The sequence below is a fragment of the Lithobates pipiens genome, unplaced genomic scaffold, assembly GCF_037356315.1.
Source record: "Lithobates pipiens isolate NorthernLeopardFrog02 unplaced genomic scaffold, aLitPip1_a1.2 Scaffold_28, whole genome shotgun sequence".
NCBI classification, from domain to species: Eukaryota; Metazoa; Chordata; class Amphibia; order Anura; family Ranidae; genus Lithobates; species Lithobates pipiens.
Window position 1 is genome coordinate 85705473 of NW_027507789.1, and position 26416 is coordinate 85731888.

Consider the following 26416-nt stretch of genomic DNA (forward strand, 5'->3'; position numbering starts at 1 on the left):
AGGTGCAATTAGATCCACAGGTTTCTGGATTCTTGGTGGCAAACGCTTGGCATCAGCTGTTATACACAAATGTGTCATCTGTCACAAATTGTGCGGAAGATTACAAAGTCAAAAGATGGCAGAGCTACCTGAGGACAGAGTAATTGCTCAACCACCTTTCACCAGTGTGGGCTTAGATGTATTTGGTCCGTGGTCTGTTTTAACCCATCGCACTAGAGGAGGCGGCGCGGGCAGTAACGATGGGCAGTACTTTTCACTTGTTTATCCACCTGAGCTGTACTCATAGAGCTACTTGAAGCCATGTCAACATCAAGCTTTATTAATGCCTTGAGGAGATTCTTCTTAATTCGTGGCCCAGCAAAACGGCTCCATTCTGACAGAGTAACAAACTTTGTGCAAAGAACTTAACATTTGTGACAGTGACTCACAATTGCAAGACTTTCTCCAAGACAGAGAATGTACATGGGTCTTTAATCCTCCACACTCTTCACATATGGGTGGTGTCTGGGAGAGACTTATAGGTATTACCAGGCAAATCTTGGACACTATGTTGCTACAAACCAAATCTGCTCACTTGACCCATGAGATTTTAAGCACCTTTATGGCAGAGGTTATAGCTATTATAAATGCCAGGCCTATAGTTCCTGTGTCCTCAGACCCGGACACACCTATGGTCCTTACCCCAGCAATGATATTGACTCAAAAGGTGAACTCTTTGTCTGCTCCATCTGTAACCATAAGTACAACACAAGTTCATGCAAAACAATGGAAGCAAGTACAATGCTTGGCAGACACCTTTTGGAAAAGATGGAAGAGAGAGTATCTGTCAAATCTGCAACGCCGTAGGAAATGGACTGAGTATTGCCCAAATGTAAAAGTGGGTGATGTTGTTCTGTTGAAGTACAGCCAAGAGGGCATGAATGAGTGGCCCGTAGGACTTATTGTCAATGCTCTACCAAGCAGGGATGGCAAGGTTAGAAAGGGGGAGGTCAAGACTGTAAAATATGAGACCACCAGAATTTATCTCAGACCTGTAACTGACATAGTTTTGTTCTCGGACTAGCTAGAATTCCATTTTCCTGTTTATATGGGTTTTTTTTTTTTTTTATGCATAGCAGTAGTTTTTTAGATATTGACATAATAAATTATGCCAGACAGGGAATGTTCTGCCCATATTTTTCATAGTAATATGTGCTATGTGCTGTTACAGATTATACTGCATTGTTAGTTTCATGTTGCTGCCATCTAGCGGTCAAAGTTAGTTATTATTTTGCCACAGCTTGACAGGAAGTGGTATTTTCTTCACAGTGAAAGGTAGTAACCTTTAACCTTTCCTTCATTTCATGATTGCGCCTTGATCCAAGCAGACTGCATGCAGTAGAGCTCTTATCTATTCCTGGACTAATGGTGGAATTGTCTGTGAGTACTTTCACTGATAGAGTGAGGCTGCTGTATAATGTTTTAATGTACTGACACATATGTTTGCTTATGCTTATGTTGTAGTTTTGCAAAGTTATTCGGAAAAAGAATACATACAGATCTGATGTTTCATGTTTCTTGACTTATTAATTATTGTTAAGCTGTCTGACTAGTGTTATACAACAGTTCATTAACACGAAGCAGAACAGATACAATATTTGTTTAATCTGCTAAGTGATGAGCATCTGTAATAACTTGTGTAGCACTGACCCCTGAAGGAGCGGCTGAATTTTTCTGGGCTTACCAATTACCTCCACCAGCTCGTAACTCATTGTTCTTGTCTAGGGGTTCCCAGGGTTGATGACCCAGTAACTGTAGAGACCAACGCCTGAATTCCTTTTTAGGATTTTTAATTTGCATAAAACGGTAGAACAAACTCAGTCTCTAAGTTGGGAATAGAGGGCATGAGGATAAGATTTAGCTTGGAACTGCTGACTTCAATGAAAGTCTCTTTCTGTACACAATCCAGGGAATAGCCACTCGCAGCTGGATTCTTTAACTGTTGGATAAATCCTTGAGCTTGGATTTAGCAGCCAACAAGTAATTCTAACTTTTCAAAGTCTATCACACAGACTTGGTTGAAGAACTTAGTTGTAACCGGAAGGGTAGAGGTAGGAACTTTTCTTACTGTACCAGAATCTTTCAGCCGGTCCGGCAATACCATAAGAATTGTGGATTCAATCAATGTCCATGGCAGCTCTGCTTCCAGGCTCTTACCGAGCAGCCAGCCTCATGCGTGGCTCTCCTACCAAAGAGTCTTCCGCTGTTTGCATGTAGAGTTGCTGGGCCTCTCCAAAGTCGAGACGGCATCGGAACACCTTAGAATCCTCCTTCCAGTTACTGTGCCTCGAACTAGCTAGTTTCGAGGCTCGGGAACGGATGGATCCGCACCCCAGGCCATGAGGGCCCCCGGTGGCTGGTCAGGAGGCCCAGGACCATGGAGTCAGCAACAACTTCTGGACCGGAACCCCGAACCACGTGACTTCAGCACCTTAAGTACCCTCTCCCAGAATACACAGCGAGACAAACGCTCCCACTGATTGGCTTCAAGAGAGATTGGTACCCTATGCGTCCAACCAGACTGCGTTCTAAGGCCTCTCACAGGTGTACAACCCCACCTATGACCAGGTGGAACTTCTATACAGCCCAGCCAAACTGATGCCAAAGCATAATTTAGAACAATTAACCCCAAAACTCAACTATAGTTTTGAGCAAAAACTACATTTAGAGACATAGCGCATACTCATTAGGAGTACCGGCGCTACACTTGGATACTTAAAGAGACGCCACATCTTTTTCTATATATTTGTTGTCATATTCTATCTTTTTCAAGCTATATTTGATTTTCAATGTTTTCCAATAAATTCTCCAAAAATTTTGGAGAATTTTATTTTTATATTATTTTTACTTTCAATAGTTTTTATAGAATTTTCAGTGAAAACATGTTAACACAGGTACAAGTTGATCAGTTTCGTTACATCCGGTACACAATAACAAATTGTAACAAAATGCTTTAGAATACAACAAGATCCTATGCACCCTCAATTGGGTGTCTATTACATCTTCATACTCTGTGAAGCAAAAGATGACTCCTCACTCCCAACACCCCTCAAGGGATCTAGCTGTGTCAGGAAGTGAGGGGAAGCTCCCCCTGAAATGTCAGAAAGTTGTTAAAGGTTTGTTGGGCAACAGAAACAGAATAGACCATTATAGATTATATCATATATGGAAGGTGTTTTTATATTATTTTTATTCTTCATTCACTAATCTATCTCGTTTGATGGTTTTCATTATTTCTCATTAATTTAGCAAATTTTGCCTTTTTATGTTTTTCAATTAATGTTTTTTTGTTTTAGCTTTTCACACACATTTACACTCATAAACATTTCTTTTAGTGTATCCTTTATGTATTTTTTGCTGTGTGGGCTTGCTCGCACCAGTAGTTCCATGCATTGCGTTATTGCTGTTTTTTTTTTTCAAATCCATGGCTTTAAAGATGGTAGTGTAATACACAGTGGAATGGCATTGAAAAAGAGGCTGAGCCTTGAAACGCATACATCTGCCCACGTCTACACACAGACTTTTATCTCTGTAGCCCGAGAGGGAACTGCACATACATTGCTGGCCGCATGGCTTCTCTGCAACAGCCTTATTGTTTTGTTATTTTTACTGCACTGCATTTTATTCTGTAATTCACCCTGTTTAAAACTACACTAGCATTATTATCCACTTCAGCCCCGGACCAATTAACAGCCTAAGGACCAGAGGTCTTTTTACAATTTCGCACTGCACTGCTTTAACTGGTAATTGCGCGGTCATGCAATGGTGTACCCAAACTAAATTTGCGTCCTTTTCTTCCCACAAATAGAGCTTTCTTTTGGTGGTATTTGATTGCCTCTGCGATTTTTATTTTTTGCGATATAAATGGAAAAAGACCGAACATTTTGAGAAAAAAATATATTTTCTACTTTTTGTTATAAGAAAAATCTAATAAACTCAATTTTAGTCATACATTTAGGGCAAAATGTATTCAGCCACATGTCTTTAGTAAAAAAAATGTCAATAAGCGTATATTTTTTGGTTTGCGCAAAAGTTATAGCGTCTACAAACTAGAGTACATTTTCTGGAATTTACACAGCTTTTAATTTATGACTGCCTATCTCATTTCTTGAGGTGCTAAAATGGCAGGGCAGTACAAACCCCCCCCCCCAAATGATCCCATTTTGGAAAGTAGACACCCCAAGGAAATTGCTGAGAGGCATGTTGAGCCCATTGAATATTTTTTTTTGTCCCAAGTGATTGAATAATGACACAAAAAAAAAAAGTTTACAAAAAGTTGTCATTAAATGATATATTGCTCACACATGCCATAGTTATATGTAGAATTGCACCCCAAAATATATTCTGCTGCTTCTCCTGAGTACGGGGATACCACATATGTGGGACTTTTTGGGAGTCTAGCCGCGTACGGCACCCCGAAAACCAATCACTGCCTTTAGGATTTCTAAGGGTGCAAATTTTTGATTTCACTCCTCACTACCTATCACAGTTTCTAAGGCCATAAAATGCCAAAATAACACAAAACCCCCCCAAATGACCCCATTTTGGAAAGTAGACACCCCAAGTTATTTACTGAGAGGCATGTTGAGTCCATGAAATATTTTATCAGATCAGATATTGATCTGTTCAGATTCTATACCACTACGGGAGGTGTATGCTTTGCGCGTGGGTGTTAGCGGTACTGGCACTAACCTAGCGCTGCCTGGGGCGACGCAGACCCTGACCCTAAAACCTAATTGATATCACCCACCGGGTGATCAGGGGGTTAAACCTTTATTGGGTAATAAATGGTGGGTGCCCTGATGCTATAAAAAGCAAACTAACTAACCAGAGTCACCCGTAACACTTATACGGTGATCACTGGTGAAAGGGTTAACTAGGGGCAATCAGGGGGTTCAAATTTATTATTATTAGGTAGTATATGGGGGTCCCTGGCCCTATATAAAAACCTGACGGGGAACCTAAATAGCTAACTGGCTAACCAGCGTCACCAGTGACACTTATACGGTGATTGCTGGTGAAAGGGTTAACTAGGGGCAATCAGGGGGTTAAAACCATTATTGGGTAGTATATGGGGGTACCTAGCGCTATAAAAACCTGGCGGTGAACCTAAAAAAATAACTAGCTACCTAGTGACACTAGCGACACTAGCGACACTAATGCAGCGATCGGAAAAATTATCGCTTAGTGACACTGGCAAAAGGGGGTGAAAGGGTTAACTCTATGGGCAATCAGGGGGTTAAACCTTTATTGGGGGGTGGTAGGGGGCTACCCTGGACCTAACACTAACTGCCCTGACAGTTTTTACTTTTATAACTGACACTGAATGCAGTGATCAGTAAATAAATGATCACTGCAATCAGTGACACTGTGACTGGGGGGGATCGGGGTGGGGTTTGTGTGCCTGTGTGTTAGTTAGTGTCAGTGTAGTGTTTGGTGCACTTACTTTTAGTCTTCCCCTCGTAGTCCGGTCAAAAAGACCACCCGAGGAGAATGACATCACTTCCTCCCTGCCTGTGTATACAATACACAGTGGGAGGAAGCTTCTCATTTGCCAGGAGCGATCGAGAGGGGATGGCCAGAAACCATCGGCCATCCCCTCATCCCGGATCGCTCCTGCAGCGAAACGGACCGCCGCATCCAGCGGGAGGGGATCCGATCGGACCCCCCACCCGCTGGAAGGCAAGCACGTACATGTACGTGCTTGTGCCTGTACATGCCATTGTGATGACGTACAATGGCATGCGGCAGTCGTTAAGTGGTTATTCTGGTACTAAACATTGCAAGGTCATTTACAAATGAATGAAATTAAGTGCGTTTTCAATTTTAGAACTTTTTTAAAAGTAAAACATGTGCAGTACATATATGTTAAAGGTGTAAAAATATCAACAAACAAATCAAAAAAACATTTTAGTTAATAAAATTGAAACAAAAAAAAAATATCAGCAGGCCTGATTAGTGATAATAAGGGGTAATACAGACAAACATTTCATGAAATAAAAACAACATTTTCATCCCTGTGATCTGTAGATGAACAAACAGAAAGATACAAATGAAACAATGTTTATTTGTATCTTTCTGTATTCTTGGTTGAGCAATGTTGTTGATAAACATTGGCAGACTGCTTTTTTTTTTTCTTACAGCTCCTGCTGCTGACCTTCTTTATGTACTCAACAAAGCTGTGGTGATTATTCAGAGCTGATTTGCTGATTACTGGGACAGGGGAGGTCCCAGCAGCAGAACAGAAGGACTGGACATGCTACACATGTCCCTGTGTCCATCTTTTGGGCATGTGTAGCATGCCCAAAGTCTGTAACTGGTTAATAAATTCACAGACATTTCTAAAATTCTGTATTTACTTTGTCATTATGGGGTACAGAGTGTAGATTTATGGGCTGCAACATAACATTTAAAAAAGTGAAGGGGGTCTGAATAATTTAGCTACACTCTGTATGTCTGACCTTATAAAGAAACTATGAGGGCCCATTCACATGTGACTTCTTTTGGCAACCTTGCTGAATTCAGTCCCAATGCATAGATAAGGCAATTTGCCCTATGTTCTATTAGTTCAGGTCACACCCACTGTGCAGTGGTGTAAGCAGAAAAAAGTAGGACATGCTGTTTTTTGTTTTTTTCAGAGCAGTGTGTTGTGACACAGTACACAATTTACCAACTATGTGCAGTGAATGTCACCTTTTGACATTTCAACAGCATTTAAAAAAAATGGAAGCAGTGCAATGCATCATTTACAGTGCAATGACAATGCTTCCTTCATAGCTCACACCTGCAGCCACCATTTAACTCCGTTGTAGGTGTGTACAAGCTCTAAAGCATTATGGGACGGTTCATCCAGAGGGGTTTTAAAGCATCAAAGTAGATAAATAATGAATGTGGTTGGAAAAATACATTATTTATTAAAAATTACTAACATACAATGTTTCCACAAAAGTTAAAATATGAGCTCTTAAAGGGAGCAAAGAAACCATAAAAGAAAGCAACATTGCATGACAACATGTCTAATGTATGACAAACTGACGCGTTTCGACCGAGATCTAAAACAATTTATTTAAAAAATATATAAATCCCAACCCCAAGCTTAAAAAGGAGGTCCAGCCCCCCAACAAAATATTTAAAGTCAGCAGCTACAAATACTGTAGCTGCTGACTTTTAATATGAGAACACTTTCCTTTCCTGGAATCCAGAGATGTCGGCACCCCAGCCTTGCGGCTTCACAGCCAGTTCCCTATTGTGCATGCACCGGGGGAAAGAAGGGGGGAAAAAATTTGAGGGAGGCCCCCTGCTGGGGGAAGAAGGAGGGGGCCGAAATTTTGGAGGACCTCGCCCCATCTTGCCGCTGCCAGGAATCCATCAAAATCAAGTACCCCCCCATGAAAGGTGCCAAAATGTGGCACCGGAGGGGGGGTGGAAGTAGATAAGCGGAGCTTCCCCTTTCATTCATGACATATTGAAAATTTGAGTGGATCTGGGAGGGTCAGCATCATGTTGTCAGGGCTGGGCTCAGCCCTTCCTTCTCTGAGCTGTTGGCTAATTGCCAGCTCCTATCTCTCCACAGTGACTCACCTGTTGATGATATCCTGCTTGTCAGTCCTGCTTACTTAAGCCATCCAGTCCAAATGATTTCTGCCTTCGCCTTGGTCAACATCACAGAGACCTTCTCCAGCGCTCCTATTAAAGACTTGCTTGGCTGATATTCCTTCTGGCTCCAGATCCTGCTTGCTGTTCCACTACACTGATTTCTGGCTTACTGACTTTCTGGCTTGTCTATCAGTTCTGGTTATGAAACTTTGGCTATGTTTTGACTATGTTTGTTCTATTTACTTTTATTATTAAACAAGTGCGATTTAACTGTACTTCTGTCTCAGGACTGATTCATGGCTTCTGACAGCAGGCGAAGGCCATGAATTCAGAAGATGCAGTCAATCCACTTGTTGGTAATATTTTTTCCAGATTGAATGAGCAGGATCACCGCATGGATCAGTTTGTTGCCATGGAGTTACAAACACTCCTGAGTCTCACGGCTCACCTGGAATCTCCCACTGTGGCTGCTCTGGTACAACCCGTGTTGCAGGCTGTCCCTGCTGCTTCCCCAGTCTCTGTGCAGGCACCTGCCTCGAGTATAACCTCTATAAGAAGTATGTCTAGTTCTGCTCCGCTTCCTCAGAGATTTGGGGCAAACCAGTCCAATGCAGAGGGTTCTCAACCAGGTTGAGATATACTTTGAGATGCTGCCCCAGGCCTTTCCCACAGACAGAAGCAAAGTAGGTTTTGTGATATCTTTGCTTTCTGAGAGAGCTTTGACCTGGGCAAACCCTCTATGGGAGATGCAAAACCCATTGTCCTGACAGACCTTAGGTGACATTGTTTCATCCCCAGTTATTCAGAAGGATAAGCCCTTGGTTCCAGTTACCCTTGCTTGGATTGAGTTGTCCGTCGAGATACAGGCTCTAATCAACTCTGGGGCTGCAGGCATGTTCATTGATGCTGCCTTTGTATCAAAGCACTTGATACTGCTGCAGCTGCATAACACTTCTCTTGCCATTGAGGCTCTTGATGGGAGACCTCTACAGCCTACTCATGTGACTCATGAGACTGTTCCATTGTCCATGGCTCTTCGTCATGAGATAATTCAATTCCAAGTTATTTCTTTAGCTAAGTTTCGACTTGTTATTGGTAATCCTTGGTTACAGAGGCACAATAATTTTAGCATTGTCTTTGATAAAGTTCAAGCCGGTCGTATGATTGTGCAATTGACCTTCAACCTGGTGCCATACCCCCTCGTGGGCCGGGTTTACCCTTTGTCTGTCTTGGAGGATAAGGCCATGGAGGAATATGTTGCAGACATACTTTTTCAAGGTTTCATCCATAAATCCTCCTCTCCTGCTGGTGCTGGTTTCTTCTTTGTAAATAAGAAGATTGGTGAACTGAGACCTTGTATTGATTACAGGGGTCTCAATCGTTTCATGATTAAGAATGCTTACCATTGATTACGGCATTATTTGACCTCCTCAAGGGAGCAACGGTTTTCAAGAAGCTTTATTTGCGAAGGACATACAATCTTGTGAGTATTAAGTAGGGCAATGAGTTGAAAACTGCATTTAATACCAGAACAGGCCATTATGAGTACCTCGTAATGCCATTTGGCCGTAATGCTCTGGCAGTTTCCCAGTAACTTATTAACAATGTCTTCTGAGATATTGTGATCATGCAATAAATAAATCTATTTGGACGCTACTTTTTGTCGATCCATGATGTGCTGGCAAATATCTACTTTAGAAGTGCAACATAATCACCAGCTACACCCAGTACATGCAGCTGTGTGAGAGAAAATCGGATTTCAGTTCTGTGTTGTGTGCAAAAGAGCCAAGGAGGAGATCCTGCTGCCTGTGCTCAGGCTCTGTATGTACGGTGCAGGGATAGGAGCTATGCTGAGTGCCCTGTCAGCAGTCACCCATGTAATTTCTCCTTTCAGTGGGGACCCCTGTCTTTTTTCCTACAGTAGTGACCCGTGTCTTTTTTCCTCTCCTGCCAGCAGCGACCCTGCCCCTTAAGCCCCTCCTACTTCTAATAGTTTGACCGCGCCCATTCTTTTGCTGCGGTCACCCGCCTCCTTTGGTGTCCCTCATTGTCAAGTTCTAAAGTTGTCCTGTGAATGGCTGAGTGCTCAATCCGACTCAATTTTGTTCTGAGAGCATGCTGGGAAGTATCTACCTGCTGCTGGAACACAGCGTTATATCCTGTATGTAGCTGATTTTATATACAGTTTACCCAGCTCTGACAAAAAGCACATCTATTAGTTAAAGTGATAGTAAAGGTTAATTTTTTTTGTTTAAAATAACAAACACGTTATACTTACCTCCTCTGTGCAAGAGTTTTGCACAGAGTAGCCCCAATCCCTCTCTTTTGTGGTCCCCCAGCGGCGCTCCTGGCTCCTCCCCGCATCGAGTGCCCCCACAGAGAGCCACTTTCCATGGGGGTACTCGTGCGGGCGCACTCCCAAGTCCTTCTGCTGTGTCCATTGACACAGGCAGCAGGACTCGACACTGCCCCCACATCACTGGATTTGACTGACAGCAGAGGGAACCAATGGCTCCCGCTGCTATCAATCTGTGTAATGAGAATCCAAGACAGCAGCTGGAGCTGTTGTGCTCGTTCTCATCACTGCAAACAGGGCCGCTACCAGGAGGGTACAGCCCACACACTTGTAAGGGACCCGAGTGTCTAGAAGGGCCTGGCTGTCTGGCGGGGATGAGAGAAGGCAGGGAGGGGTGCATGAAAGCCACATGGCTGCTCTGGTTTCAGAATGTGTGCGAGTCAGCAGCTGCTGTGTCACTGACATCAGGCTCTTTGCTGCCACCTCTTGTAAATTCCTGCATGTGCACTTCTCGTGTGTTTTGCACAAAAGCTGGGACCAGGAACAGCACCTTCCAAGTAAGGACTAATGTACAACTGAAGAGGAACGGGCTCATCAACAGAATGCCAAGCGTGTGTGAAGCAGTAATCAAAGCAAAAGGTGGCTACTTTGAAGACCCTAGAATATAAGACATTTTCATTTGTTTCACACTTTTTTGTTAAGTATATAATTCCACATGTGTTAATTCATAGTTTTGATGCCTTCGGTGTGAATCTACAATTTTCATAGTCATGAAAATAAAGAAAACTCTTTGAATGAGAAGGTGTGTCAAAACTTTTGGTCTGTACTGTATGTGTGTGCCTGTGTACGCATGTGTGTGTGTGTAAGGGGGGCTTAGAGCATACAGATGTGAGGGGGCTGAGAGCATACAGGTTTTAGGAGGGCTGAGAGTATATAGGTGTTGGGGGGCTGAGTGCGTACAGTGGTACAGTGTGGGGGGCTGAGAACATACAGGTGTGTGGGGGGGCTGAGAGCGTACAGGTGTGAGGGGGCTGAGCGTACAGGTGTGAGGGGACTGAGCATACAGGTGTGAGGGGACTGAGCATACAGGTGTGAGGGGACTGAGCGTACAAGTGTGAGGGGATTGAGCGTACAGGTGTGAGGGGGGCTGAGAACGTACAGGGGTTGGGGATGAGAGTGTACAGGTGTGTGGGGGGCTGAGAGCGTACAGGTGAGAGGGGGGCTGAGAGCGTACAGGTGAGAGGGGGGCTGAGAGCGTACAGGTGAAAAGGGGGGCTGAGAGCGTACAGGTGAGAGGGGGCTGAGAGAGCGTACAGGTGAGAGGGGGCTGAGAGAGCGTACAGGTGAGAGGGGGCTGAGAGAGCGTACAGGTGAGAGGGGGCTGAGAGAGCGTACAGGTGAGAGGGGGCTGAGAGAGCGTACAGGTGAGAGGGGGCTGAGAGAGCGTACAGGTGTGAGGGGGCTGAGAGAGCGCACAGGTGTGAGGGGGCGGAGAGAGCGTACATGTGTGAGGGGGCTGAGAGAGCGTACAGGTGTGAGGGGGCTGAGAGAGCGTACAGGTGTGAGGGGGCTGAGAGAGCATACAGGTGTGAGGGGGCTGAGAGAGCGTACAGGTGTGAGGGGGCTGAGAGAGCATACAGGTGTGAGGGGGCTGAGAGAGAATACATGTGTGAGGGGGCTGAGAGAGCACAGGTTTGAGGAGGCTGAGAGGGAACAGGTTTGAGGGGGCTGAGAGGGACCAGGTGTGAGGGGGGGCTGAGAGGGAACAGGTGAGAGGGGGGCTGGGAGCGTACAGGTGTTAGGGGGTCTGAAAACATACAGGTGTGAGGGGGCTGCGAGCATACAGGTGTTAGGGGGGCTGAGAGCACACAGGTGTTAGGGGGGATAAGAAAATACTACGAGCGTAAAGCTGCTGGTTTTGGGATGTCTCTTTTGGGCAAAATATAAATATAAAAGCACTGAGGACTTATAATACACTGTTCTTTTTCATATATGACATTGTAAGTGTTAAAATAAAAGGTGTGTGCACGGAATGACTTGCTGGGATGGCCAGTGGGAAGGCCCTGGGGAATGTTGGCGGTCAGGCCTGGGGGGGGGCCCAGGCCTAAAGCTGTCTAAGGGGCCCCAAAATTTCTGATGGCTGCCCTGACTGGAAAGATCGGGTTCAGGTAAGTAAAAGGGGGGCCCTGGGTGGCGGCTGCACCACAAAAGTTTTCACATTCTTGCATTATATGAGACTTTACAACCCTTTTACGGAAATTGTTTATTTGTGCTACAGCCTCAATTTGTCACAGCGTAGCTAATTATTGTCCTCTGGGTACCCAAGCCTGAACCCCCAGGAAAAAACATTATCTACGGCCCTGGCTGCATGACATAAAAAACATTTGCAAGCTCCCATGAAACTTGCCAGGAAAGAAAACCTTTAAACATCGGACATCACTACAGCAACTAGACTGCTTTTAACAGTTAAAGTCATAATTATAGTCATAAAGAGAAGACAACAGTTGCCATCTCTGCATTCAAAAGAAAGCCATAAGCGCATATTTGCATAACTTACCTTCAGCAATAAAATCATTTATTGTGCTGGATACATTGTCTTCTGTTCGTGTCATGTTCCCAGGTGCTATTGTTGAGCCAGTAGCTGTTGGAATAAACACAGGTTAAAACGTGTGCCTCATTTTTAGGTCCTGCTGCTAATCATCTTAGTCAATGTATTTTTCCCACTAATAACATTTGTAAGAAAAGGGATACTTTAATTCATCAAGGCAGCAAAACACAGTTTCAATTAGGAAGGGTTTTGTACAGCAAGTCAGTAGCATAAAGAAAACAAAACATATTTTTGTCCAGGCAAATAACTAAACTCAATTTATTCCCTTGTTCCACAAAAACAGATTTCACATGTAATTTTTTAATGTTCTGTCAGAACTCAGGCACTCAGCAGGTTCTGGCAGCAGGAGAGAGCAAGAGTATTGAGCATTAGCCAACTCACATATATAAAGGTCTGTGCACAGCTGAGACCAAAAATGAAGCATGGCTACTAGTTAAGATGTCTATCTAGGAATCAAGGCCAATTTGCACCCAGAGGTCAACAAACCCTCCAGAAAATGCCCTAATAGTCTGAGAATGAGGAAAATGTTATACTTACCTAAAGGTAATTTTCCTTTCCTGATGCAAGCATGACAGCATATACATATGGGTAGGCTCTGCCCCCTGCCCAATCACAGGACCAGTTACACTATAAGATTAGGTCTCCTCCCTACCGGCAGTATGCTCGTAATTTAGTATCACTGCAAGGCCTTTCGTTTCTTCTTCTTTTTGTATTTATATATGTTTTAATGGGAGGACCCCTATATGCTGTCATGCTTGCATCAGGAAAGGAAAGTTACCATTAGGTAAGTATAAAATGTTCCTCATTCCTGACACAGCATGACAGCATATACGTATGGAATGTACAAAATCACCAGACAGATGGGTGGGTAATGCTGTACTCTTTATTCCATTGTGACAGTACAGTTCCCTGTCCTAGTAATTGTCGCCCAGGGTTCTAAAATAGGCAGGTTGAGGGGCTTCAGGGATATTTAATGTGGAGGAACCTGTTTTATCAGTTTCCTCCAAAGTTTGTAAAAACCACTTGGGGACCTAGAGCCCAGAGATTCCATAGCGTTATGGGTGGGATGGAGTCTCCAATCCTGGGACCGGGTTTTTGGAACAGCCAGGAATCTGGCTGGTTGATTGAACAGGTGGGTCCTGGGCTTATAGCAGAGTTAGAGACGGTTCACACAGGGGAAACACAACATTTGTAGGCAACTTGGACCATGACGTCATAAAGGGGCGGGGTCACCGTGTGACATCACCCGGTGACCATGCCCTATACTTCTATAAGTTGTCACGCACGTCGCACAAGCAAGTACAGCAGAAGACAGCGCGTGTCAACATCAGAAGAAGAAAGAAGAGAGAAGAGGGAAGAAGGACAGAGGACGGAGGAGACCAGGCTCCTCCACTAATAAAAGAGCTCCAAGAAGACAGCGGAGGAGCCCAGGAGAAGACGCTGGAGAGCGGGAGAAGAGGCCAAACAGAGTGGAGAAATCGGAAGAAGACCCCCGGAACTGATTAATAAATTACTTTTAAAACTTGTGTTGTGTTTTTTATTATCACTTTTCCCCCAGGTGAATGGGTAGGGGTACGATGCATCCCTTACTCATTCACATAGGGTGAGGGGCCGGGATCTGGGGCCCCCCTTTAATAAAGGGGGCTCCCGGATTCCCATAAGCCCCCCGCCCGCCTGACAACCAACGGCCAGGGTTGTCAGGAAGAGGCCCTTGTCCTCATTAACATGGGGACAAAGTGCTTTGGGGTGGGGGCGCCCCCCTTCCCAAAGCAAAAACCCTCCCATGTTGAGGGCACGCAGCCTGGTAAGGTCCGGGGGACGCTCCCTCGTCCCCACCCCCCTTCCTGACCGGCCAGGCTTTGTGCTTGGATAAGGGTCTGGTATGGACCTTGGGGGGACCCCCATGCCGTTTTTTCAGCGTAGGGGGTTCCCATTAAAATCCATACTAGACCCAAGGGCCTGGTATGCTCCCAGAGGGTAACCCATTCCGGATTTTTTCAAATAAATTTGGCGTGGAGTTCCCTCTCGAGAGCTGATTATTCTGTGAGAGTCGCCTCAATATAGATGGAGATCCGACTTCCATTGAAATCAATTGGTACCAGTCACCTAGAAGTTGGATAGAAGTAGTACAGGAACCTTTTCTGAAGTCGGAGCGACTTCAGTAGTGTGCATTAAGATGGCTCTCATTCACTTACATTGATTTTTACATGTAGCGCAACTTGAGGCGACTAGGGGCGACCTGAAGTCGGATCCTGAGTTGCCCCTTTGTAAACGGGCTCTTAGGATTAGGGTTCTGAGCTCCACCCAGAGGAAGTCTCCAGGAGTCCAGAGAGTTCAGGTGTGCACTAGTGAAAGCCAGAGACCCAAGTCTGAGGATCAGAGCAGTGAGGGGCTGCTTTCTAGATAGACGCTGTGTGTGTTGAAGCTGTGTGCATCTAAGGAGACAGATGAGAGCCTGAAGTGGAAGGCCTGAGCAGCAAGGAAGCTGAAAAGAGGTACAGTAGTTGTACGGGAACCCTGTTATATGGCCAAGAGGGCTGAAGTGTAAAGCCTAGGTGGCAGTACTGCTGAAGAGAGCCAGGTGGCTTGGCATTTTTCATGTATTGTTTTTGGGAGAAGAACCCCTGTGTGGGCAACCAAGTGCATGTATGAACTTTATTGTGTTCCTTTTAATAAAAGCGGGCTACCATCAGGGGCGGGCTGGGCCGGGGGGCAGGGTGGCAATTTCCCCCTAGGCTGCCCTAACAATATATGCAAAACGGCCGGCGGCCACCGCTCACGATTTTTTTTTTTTCGGGTCAGGACAGGGGCTGCAAGCTGAGGCAGAGGGAGGGGCGCGAAAACTCAAGAGGCACTCACACTCACTTATGTAGTGGAGGCCGCTCTGTTCCCGCACCTCCCGTCGTCGCGCTCATACTAACACAATGACAGTGGAGTGAGAGCCAACCTGTCAGCTCGTGTGGGGGATTCCCCCCCTCCTCTCCTCCGAACACTGCAGCTTGTGTGAGCGGCCGCCCACTCTGTTCCCTCCCCTGCTTCCTCATTGGTAGAGGAAGGGAGCCCATCAGAGCCTCCAGCAGCTGCAAAGCATCATGGGACATGTAGTCCCGGTGGCCTAATAGCAATTCCTGGGCGCAAACAATTCCCTAGCTTGACAACAGGAAGAGAACAAACAAGAGGCTGCGGGGGAGCAGACTGTCACCCCATGAGGCTTATTCTGAGGACAGAGCAGAGATAATGTAAGTTTTTTGGTGAATGTGTTTTTTTTATTAAAAAGAAAAGTCTTACACTATGAAGATTTCTCACTTCTTTCCCATTGTTTCAAGCTGGGAGCTGATATTATTAACCCCTTCATGCCTAAACCTTTTTTGACACTTGTTTACAAGTAATAACAAATCTTTTGTTAGAAAATTACTTAGAACCCCCAAGCATTATATATATATATATATATATATATATATATATATATATATATATATATATATATATATATATATATTTTTTTTTTTTTAGCAGAGACCCTAGAGAATAAAATGGCAATTGTTGCAAAATTTTATGTCACACTGTATTTATGTAGCTGTTTTTCAAATACAATTTTTTTTAGAAGAAATACACTTTCATTAACCACTTGAGATCCGCGCTATAGCCAAATGACAGCTACAGTGCAGATCTCCTTTTCCGGGACGACGTCAATAGACGTAGTCCCGTGTACGAGCGGCCTGCGCGCCCCCTGAGGGGCGCGTGCGGCGCGCTTTGTGATCGGCGAGTCCATGAGACTCGCCTGATCACCGATCCGTGCAAGGGGTCGATCCCGACCCCTTATTACGTGATCAGCTGTCAGCCAATGACAGCTGATCATGTGATATAACGGAGCCGGTAATCGGCTAGTATTCCTCCTCGCGCTGACAGCGCGAGGAGAAAAAAAAAGCCGATCACCGGCGGCCGTGATCGGGACATCAGTCCCGATCACGGCCAGCAATACAAGCGACCACCTGCCCCCTGCCAGTGCCCACCTGCCCCCTGCAGTGCCATCCTGAATAAAAGTAAGTGCCCCCCGTCAGTGCCACCCAGCAGTGCCCATAGTGCCCACAGTGCCACCCACAGTGCCACCCACAGTGCCACCCACAGTGCCCACAATCTGCCTCAAAGGTGCTGCACCCCAGTGCCGCCCATCAGTGCCCAGCAGTGCCGCCCATCAGTGCCCAGCAGTGCCACCTATCAGAGCCACCTATCAGTGCCACCTATCAGTGCCCATCAGTCCCATCTATCAGTGGTACCTATCAGTGCCCATCTGTGCCACCCATCCGTGCCACTTATCCGTGCCACCCATCCGTGCCATCTTATCTGTGCCCATCTTTGCCCATCAGTGCCGCCTTATCTGTGCCCATCAGTGCCGCCTTATCTGTGCCTATTAGTGCCGCCTTAACTATGCCTATCAGTGCCCACCAGTGCAGCCTATCAGTGCCCACCAATGCAGCCTATCAGTGCCCACCAATGCAGCCCATCAGTGCCCACCAATGCAGCCCATCAGTGCCCACCAATGCAGCCTATCAGTGCCGCCTAATCAGCGCACTTCAATGAAGGAGAAAAATTACCCGTTTGCAAAATTTTATAACAAACTATTAAAACATGATTTTTTTTTTTTTTTTTTTTGCATCTTTTTTTGTTTGTTTAGCAAAAAATAAAACTCCGAGCTGTAACTAAATACCACCAAAAGAAAAAAATGATAAAAATTTCATTTGTGTACAGTGTTGTATGACCGCGCAATTGTCATTCAAAGTGCATCAGCGCTGAAAGCTGAAAATTGGTCTGGGACTGAGGGGGGTTTAAGTGCCCAGTAAGCAAGTGGTTAATTTACCACTTCAATACCGGGCATTTTCATCCCTTCCTGCCCAGGTCAGTTTTCATTGTGCGGTCATGCAACATTGTACCCAAATTAATTTTTCCCCACAAATAGAGCTTTCTTTTGGTGGTATTTGGAGATATCACCTCTGCGGTTTTTATTATTTGCACTTTAAACAAAAAGAGTGCCAACTTTAACCACTTCAGCCCTGGACCATTTTACTGGCCAAAGACCAGACCACTTTTTGCGATTCGGCACTGCGACGCTTTAACTGACAATTGCGCGGTCGTGCGACGTGGCTCCCAAACAAAATTGACGTCCTTTTTTTCCCACAAATAGAGCTTTCTTTTGGTGGTATTTGATCACCCCTGCGGTTTTTATTTTTTGCGCTATAAACAAAAATAGAGCGACAATTTTGAAAAAAACGCATTATTTTTTACTTTTTGTTATAATAAATATCCCCCAAAAATATTTTAAAAAAACATTTTTTCCCTCAGTTTAGGCCAATACGTATTCTTCTACATATTTTTGGTAAAAAAAATCGCAATAAGCGATTATTGATTGGCTTGCACAAAAGTTATAGCGTTTACAAAATAGGGGATAGTTTTATGGCATTTTTTAATAATTTTTTTTTTACTAGTAATGGCGGCGATCAGTGATTTTTATTGTGACTGCGACATTACGGCGGACACATTGGACATTTTTGGGACCATTGTCATTTATACAGCAATCACTGCTATACAAATGCAGTGATTCCTGTGTAAATGACACTGGCAGTGAAGGGGTTAACCAGTGGGTGGCAGTGTAGGGGTTAAGTGTTCCTAGGGGTGTGTTACTAACTGTGGGGGGCTGGGCTTTCATTTAGTGAACACTGATCTCTGCTCCAATCACATGGAGCAGAGATCAGCGTCACTTGTTGCTAGGCAGAACGGGGAGATGCTGTTTACAACGGCATCTCTCCGTTCAGCCGCCCCGTGAGACGATCGTGGGTATGCCCGCAGCGATAGAGTCCGTGGGACCCGCGATCAGACTCACAGGGGTCCCGACCAGATTGGACGTACCTGTACGCCAATATGCCTGCCTGTGCCATTGTGCCGACGTATATTGGCGTGTGCTGGTCTGGAACTGGTTAAAAAAAACACAATATTTTTTACTTTTTGCTATAATATGCCAACTTAAGCCTTAACAGTTTAGGCTGATGTGTAATTTTCTACATATTTTTGGTAAAAAAAATTGCGATAAGAAGTAATAAGTTATAGCGTCTACAAAATAGGTTATTGATTTATGGAATTTTTATAATTTTTTTATTTTTACTAGTAATGCTGCAATTTTTATTGTGACTGTGACATTGCGGTGGACAGATCGGACACTTTTGACACTATTTTGGGACCAGTGACTTTTATACAGCGATCAGTGCTATAAAATGCACTGATTACTGTATATCACTGGCAAGGAAGGGGTTAACACTAGGGGGCAATCAAGGGGTTAAATGTGTTACCTAGGGAGTGATTCTAACTGTGGGGGAGATGGGACTGACTAGCGAGGAGACCAATCCTATATACTAGGAACATACGATCTGTCTCCTCTCCCCTGACAGGATGTGGATCTGTGTATTTACACACACAGATCCACATTCCTACTCTGTCATGAGCGATTGCGGGTGCCTGGCAGACATCACAGCAACCGGGTACGTGCATTGGCTCCTCGGTGACGTGTACCTCCAGTGTACCACCAGGAAGCCAAGGATGGCCTATGATAAAGAGCACACTGGTGACATCTATCAAAGAACCTGGTCCAGGAGGCAGGACTTCGTATGAAAGAAGCCGCACTGGGTAAGCGGGAGATCTCCGCTCTGTGTTATCCAGCAGCTTTTCTCTCTCTAATCCCCATGCACTGAACAGACTGCATTGATGGGTACTGACAAGGCTGAGCTGATGGGCACTGGTGAGGCTGCATTGATAGACACTAGTAAGGCTGCATTGATGGGCATTGGTGAGGCTGCATTGATGGGCATTGGTAAGGCTTCATTGATGGGCATTGGTGAGGCTTCATTGATGGGCATTGGTGAGGCTGCATTGATGGGCACTGTTGATGGTGAGCTGATTCGTGGATTAATGGGCCACTTGACTAGACTTGCCCCCCAGGCCTAAGGCTGCCAGCCCTCCCCTGGCTACCATGCCCTTAAACTATTGTTCCTGTTCGCTGTGAACTTACTGAAAAGGCATCTACCACTGAGTTAAACATCCCCCAATGTCACACTATATACATATTTATATAGTTTTATGTCAATTGTTCCAATACTGAGCGGCCAAACTGTACTGCGGTTAAAACCAAAGGATCCACCTTATAGTGGTTCAGAAAGGTATTGAAGGTTGCTCAAGTTGTGGCCCTGCAGATTAGTTCAGAGGTGACCCCTCAAAAATGTGTCCATGAGGCCGCCATCCCCCATGTGGAGTGAGCCCTAAGCTCTGCTGGGGATCGAGGATTTTTGCGATATAAGCTCTCCGTATGACCCTCACTAGCCACAATTCCAGCATCCTTGCAGATGCTGCTAGCCCTTTTCTACTTCCTTCTGTGATGATGAACATATTTTCTGCCCTCCTGAATGGTGCCGTCATTTCAATGTAGGTTTTTAAGATGGAACCGACATCCAGATTGTGTGGCAAGTCTGCTGTTTATGCCTGGAAGGTTGGTAGTACCATTTCCTGATTCCTATGGAATGGGGTATTAATTTTAGGTCTGTAGTGCGGTAGTGTTCTTAAAGTGGTTGTAAACCCTTACAAGCCACTTTGACCTACAGGTAAGCCTAGATTAAGGCTTACCTGTAGGTCCAAGAAATCTCTCCTAAACCTACACGGTTTAGGAGATATTTACTAAAAGACAGTCACAGCTGTCTACGGCGCATGACAGCATATACTATCGCCGTGAGCGGCATGCCGCTGCTAACGGCGATATGCCGTTAGTGGCGGCTCCCATGCGCGGGAGTAACGTCATCGCTGCTCCGGCGCTGTGAGTGGCCGGGGCAGCAATACTCAGAAGAAGATGGATGCTCCGGACTACAGGGGACAGTGGTGACATCGCTGGCTCCTGTGTCAGGTAAGTGACGCATAATGGGCTACTATGCGATGCATAGTAGCCCATTATGCTTTACCTTTGCAGGGAGACAACGAGGAAGTAAACCCATCAGGGTTTACTTCCTCTTTAATATTATTCTGTCTGACAGGTGGCAACAGTATGGGGGCTTATAGCCTGATGCTGCGTACACACGATCGGAATTTCAGCCAGAAAAAGACCAATGAGAGCTTTTCGACGGAAAATGCAACCGTGTGCATGTCCCATCGGAATGTAGCTGTCCGAATTTCTGCCAGCCAAAAATTGATAGCATGTTCTCAATTTTCCCAACGGAAAAACTTTCTATAGGAAATTTACGATCATGTGTATGCAATTCCGACATGCCAAAAATCACGCATGCTCAGATTCAACTACGAGACAGAAGCTATTGGCTACTGGCTATTGAACTTCCTTTTTCTAGTCCCGTCGTACGTGTTCTATGTCACCACGTTATAAACGATCAGAATTTGGTGTGACCATGTGTAGGCAAGACAGCTTGAGCAGAATTCTGTCGGGAAAACCATCTGAGCTTTTTCCAACGAGAATTCCGATTGTGTGTACACGGCATAAGGCTTTTATATCTGATACCCTCCTGCCTGAGGTGATCGCTGTAAGAAACACTGCTTTTAGAGAAATGTTCCATAGGGATGTAGTCTGCCCTAACTCGAAGGGACCCTGTGACAAAAAGTCCAAAACTATTTGGCGATCCCATGGTGGGACATATGATCGTTCTGCAGGACAAATTTTCGTACTTGCTTTCAAATATTGACGGATTAGGCACCGTAATGCCCACTTCACTCCTGATAATGCTGTCAGGGCTGAGATTTGTACTCTGAGTGTACCGACACTGAAGCCTTTGTCCAGTAGACATGTGCAGAGTAAAGAATATTTTGTTTCAGAATTTCGTTTTCGTACGAAAAAATAATTTATTTAGTTACTCCCAAAATTCGTTTTTATTTATTTCGTTTATCGTTCAAAAATTGCATTCGTCCGAAAATCCACATGAATTACGGTCGAATCTGTCTTTGAAGGCTTATGGTGTCTGTCGAATGTATAAAGAAGATTCGACAGAGTTGGGGAATAGCATACTTCGTGTGAACTTTAGAACCCTATTAAAGTCTATGGGACTCCAACGTTCAAAATCTAAAGTGCTCATTTTAAAGGCTAATATGAAAGTTACTGTCCTAAAAAGTGTTTGGGGATTCGGGTCCTGCCCCAGGGGACATGGATCAATGCTAAAAAAAGTTTTAAAAACGGCCATTTTTTCGGGAGCAGTGATTTTAATAATGATTAAAGTGAAAAAAAAAGTGTAATATTCCTTTAAATTTCGTAGGGGGGGGGGGGGGATTTCTATAGTATGCCTGTGAAGGGGATCATGTTTCTGGTGCTTAGAACTGTCCCTGCACAAAGTGTCATTTATGCAGGAAAAAAAGTTCTTTAAAATCACTTGCAGCTATTATGAATTGTCGGCTCCGTAATACAGAGAACACTCTTTGAAAGTCATTGATAAAAAAATAAATAAAAAAAAAGCGTGGGGGTCCCCCAAATTCAATTACCAGGCCCTTCAGGTCTGGTATGGATATTAAGGGGAACCCTGCATCAAATTGAAAAAAAAAAATTGATGTGGGGGTCCCCCTAAAAATCCATACCAGACCCTTTATCCGAGCACGCAACCTGGCAGGCCACAGGAAAAGAAGGGGGACGAGAGAGCAGCCCCCCTCCCTCCTGAACCGTACCAGGCCACATGCCCTCAACATTGGGAGGATGCTTTGGGGGTCTGTGACTCCTCAAAGCACCTTGTCCCCATGTTGATGTGGAGAAGGGCCTCATCCCCACAACCCTGGCCGGTGGTTGTGGGGGGTCTGCGGGTGGGGGGCTTATCAGAATCTGGAAGCCCCCTTTAACAAGGGGACCCCCAGATCCCAGCCCCCCCCTGTTTGAACTGGTAAGGGGGTACAAAAGTACCCCTACCATTTCACAAAGAAAGTGTAAAAAATTGTTAAATAAGACAAACACACTTTTGAAAAATTACTTTATTAAAAATAAAAAAAATAAAAAAAAAGATTCCAGCGGTGGTAATCCACTCTTGCTATCCAGCGACGGATGATCATCTCTCCGGGGTCCAGCGATGCTCTCAATCAGCGCAGCGAATCCATCCATCTTCTGTCTCCACGGAGGAGACACTGCGGGGATTCCGGGGGCCTGACGTTTGTTATATGTGGAGGGCGGGGCCACCCATCACCTGACCCCCATTTCCCCTTGCGTCAGATGGGGGCGGGGTCTGGTGACGGGTGGCCCCGCCCTCTGCATATAACAAACGTCAGGCCGCCGGGATCCCCGCAGTGTCTCCTCCGTGGAGACAGAAGATGGATGGATTCGCTGCGCTGATTCAGATGAGCCATCGCTGGACCCCGGAGAGATGATCGTCCGTCGCTGGATAGCAAGAGTGGATTACCACCGCTGGAATCTTTTTTTTATTTTTAATAAAGTAATTTTTCAAAAGTGTGTTTGTCTTATTTAACTATTTTTTACACTTTCTTTGTGAAATGGTAGGGGTACTTTTGTACCCCCTTACCATTTCAAACAGGGGGGGGCCGGGATCTGGGGGTCCCCTTGTTAAAGGGGGCTTCCAGATTCTGAGAAGCCCCCCGCCCGCAGACCCCCACAACCACCGGCCGGTGGGGATGAGGCCCTTCTCCACATCAACCTGGCAGGCTGCTCTCTCGTCCCCCCCTCTTTTCCTGCAGCCTGCCAGGTTGTGCGTGCCCGGATAAAGGGTCTGGTATGGATATTTAGGGGGAACCCCACATCAATTTTTTTTTTTATTTGACGCAGGGTTCCCCTTAATATCCATACCAGACCTGAAGGGCCTGGTAATTGAATTTGAGGGACCCCCACGCTTTTAAAAATTTTTTTTTTTTTTTTTATCAATGACTTTCAACGAGTGTTCTCTGTATTATGGAGCCAACAATTCATAATAGCTGCGAGTGATTTTAAAGGACTTTTTTTCCTGCATAAATGACACTTTGTGCAGGGACAGTTCTAAGCACCAGAAACATGCGTCCCTTCACAGGCATACTATAGACACCCCCCCCCCCCCTACGAAATTTAAAGGAATATTACACTTTTATTGTTTCACTTTAATCATTATTAAAATCACTGCTCCCGAAAAAACTGCAGTTTTTAAAACTTTTTTTTGCATTGATACATGTCCCCTGGGGCAGGACTCGGGTCCCCAAACACTTTTTAGGACAGTAGCTTGCAGAATCTTTTTTCTCTGTCGAATATTTTCTCTATATAATCTTGGACTAATAGAGGTAAGGTTAGGCACATTCGACCACAGGTTCTATAGACACAGATTGTCATTGTCAGAGTCACGTCGAATCTCCTATTCTATATCGAACTGTTGTAACAACGAAAATAAAGCATTTATTTATGTCGGATCTTTCGTTCTTCGGATTCTGTGCTTTCGTTGTCGTTTGTCAAAACGAAAACGAAAATAGCTGAAATTCGGACGAAAATGCATTCGGACGAAAACGAATGCACATGTCTATTGTTCAGACCTGTTTGGAGGAAGCTTAGAACCTGGGGTTCTGAAGGTGCCTGGGGATCTAATTCTTGGTCTTCTGCGAAGGATATGAATTTTTCCCATATTCGGGAGGAGGTCTGGTTAGTGGTGGTTATTCTTGCCTTTAACAATGTTTCCACTACAGCTGCCAAACCCCCTGCTTCTTCTAGCCTTTTCCTTTCAGCCTCCAAGCTGCTAAGTGTAGCACTCCTGGGCTGGGATGTACCACCTGGCCTTGTTATAGTAGGTTCGGTATGTTCGGAAGAGGTATTAGAGGTTCTACCGCTAAAGACTGCAGCAATGGGAACCACGGTCTGCGTGACCACATTGGAACTATTGCTATCACCATCCCTGAATATGTCTTTATTCTGTTGAGTAGCCTGAAGATTAGTGCAATCGGAGGGAGCACATAAGCTAGTCTGAAAACCCATCTGGTATTGAGGGCATTGGTTGCTTCCGCTTCCTGGAACCTTGCCCTGGACAGAAACCGCCTGCACTTTGTGTTGGCTATGGTTGCCATTAGATCCATATCTGGGTAGCCCCAGTGTCCGCATATCCAATGGAAGACTGATTGGTTCAGAGACTATTCATTGGGGTCTAGGGTTCTCCTGCTCAGGGTGTCCGCTATGAAGTTTTGCGGGGCTGGGATACAGACTGTTGAAAGATGGGCTAGATGTTATTGTGCCCACTCCATTATTGGTGTTACCTCTGCAAGTAGTGACCGACTTTGCGTTATGCCTTGTCTTCTCACATATGTGACTGCTGTCTTGTCCATCTAAATGACCACGCTTGTACCTGTTTGTGGAATGCCTTCAATGCACAGAGGGCTGCCCTCAACTCTATAACATTGGAGACCTCTCTCTGTCTGTGTTTCCACCTGCCCTGGGCTAGGAGCCCATTGTAGTGTGCACCCCATCCAGATGCTCAGGCATCTGATGTTATCACTTGCGGGGATTCTGGTACTAGTTGTTGGTGCTTACAGAGATTTGCCAGATCTCTCCACAATTCTAGGGACTCTCTCATCTTCGAGGTTAGTCAAATTCTTTGTTGGACTGATGGTTTTCTCGATCAATGGCGAAAACATTTTTGGAATATCCTCATCCTCCAATGAGCCCACCTGACCATTGGGATAGTCACCGCTAACGTTCCCAAGAGACTATGGCAATGTGATGCTGAGAGATAGGTCATCTTTGATATCTCTTTTGTTTTGGCCAGGAGTACTGCCATCTTTTCCTTGGGCAGTTCTATGGTGTTTCTGTGGGCGTCGAGGACTGCAAAGTAAAAAGTCTGCCAATTGATAATCCACCCGAACTCCTATAACGTCTCTATCAGTATTTGACGATGGTTTTACAGTATCTGCGGGTTCTCTGCCATCAACAGGATATCATCTAAATAGTGAAAGGCTTCTAGGCCTTGTCTGCATAGAATAGCTATTATTGGTAGTAGTAACTTTCGGAAAGTTCTGGGCGAGGTCGACAGAGCAAACGGTAGGCACACAAATTGGTAATGCTGATTTTACACTGCGAACCGCAGGTACTTGTGGAACTGCGGATGCACCGAAACATGCAAGTATGCATCTTTTAGGTCAAGGGACAACATTGAGTTGTCCTTTGAGAGGGCCTGCGTTACGGACTGCAATGACTCCATTTTGAAGCTCTGGACTGTGATTAACTTGGTCAGGTCCCTTAGATCCAGGACGGGCCTTAAATTGCCTGTCCTTTTCTGCATGAAGAAAAGTAGCGAATGGAAACCTTGCATTTGCTCCTGTATTGGTACAGGTTCTATTGCGCCCTTCTGTAGTAGCGTTTGGATATATTTGAATATTATCTGCGCTTTCTGTTGATTGTGTGGTAATCGTGTAGGGTAGAAGTGGGGGGTTTTGGGTAGAGGTAGGAATTTCCAACGGTGTCCTGCTTGGACCCAAGGCTCTTTGACTTGCTCCATCCAGACACGAGCATATTTGCGCAACCTGGCCCCTACTGCCCCTACCTGGACTGGGAAACCGTCAAAAGGGTTTCTGTTGCTCTCAAGTCGCCCCTGTCTTTGGCATTCATGCCACTGTATTCTGAGGTGTTCTTCTAGCTTTCTTATACTCTTTAAGAGGTCTAAAGGGTCTGAATTCTCTCACCTTATTTTGATACTGCTTCCTTCCCTGGAAGCGTCTTTGTTTTGGTTTCACATCTTGCGGGAGCATATCTGACTCAGTGACTTTTGAAATCGCTGATTCAATTTTATTGCTAAAGAGGGCAGTTCCGTCGAACGGAATGCAACACCAATTTATCTTTGATGATATATCCGCTGTCCACGGCTTAAGCCACAGTGCCCTCCTCACCATTACTGTGCATGGCATCAATT

At 45.2% G+C, this 26416-nt stretch overlaps 1 protein-coding gene across 3 annotated transcripts in view; it reads right to left on the reverse strand.

Moving 5' to 3' along the window:
- The window catches only part of RAMP2 (receptor activity modifying protein 2), a 617864-nt gene that overhangs the window by 170212 nt on the left and 421236 nt on the right, over window positions 1-26416 (reverse strand). For all 3 annotated transcript variants that reach the window (XM_077459449.1, XM_077459450.1, XM_077459451.1), the window contains exon 2: window positions 12489-12572. In XM_077459449.1, coding sequence (XP_077315575.1) covers window positions 12489-12572 — 84 coding nt within the window. The remainder of the gene's footprint in view (window positions 1-12488; window positions 12573-26416) is intronic.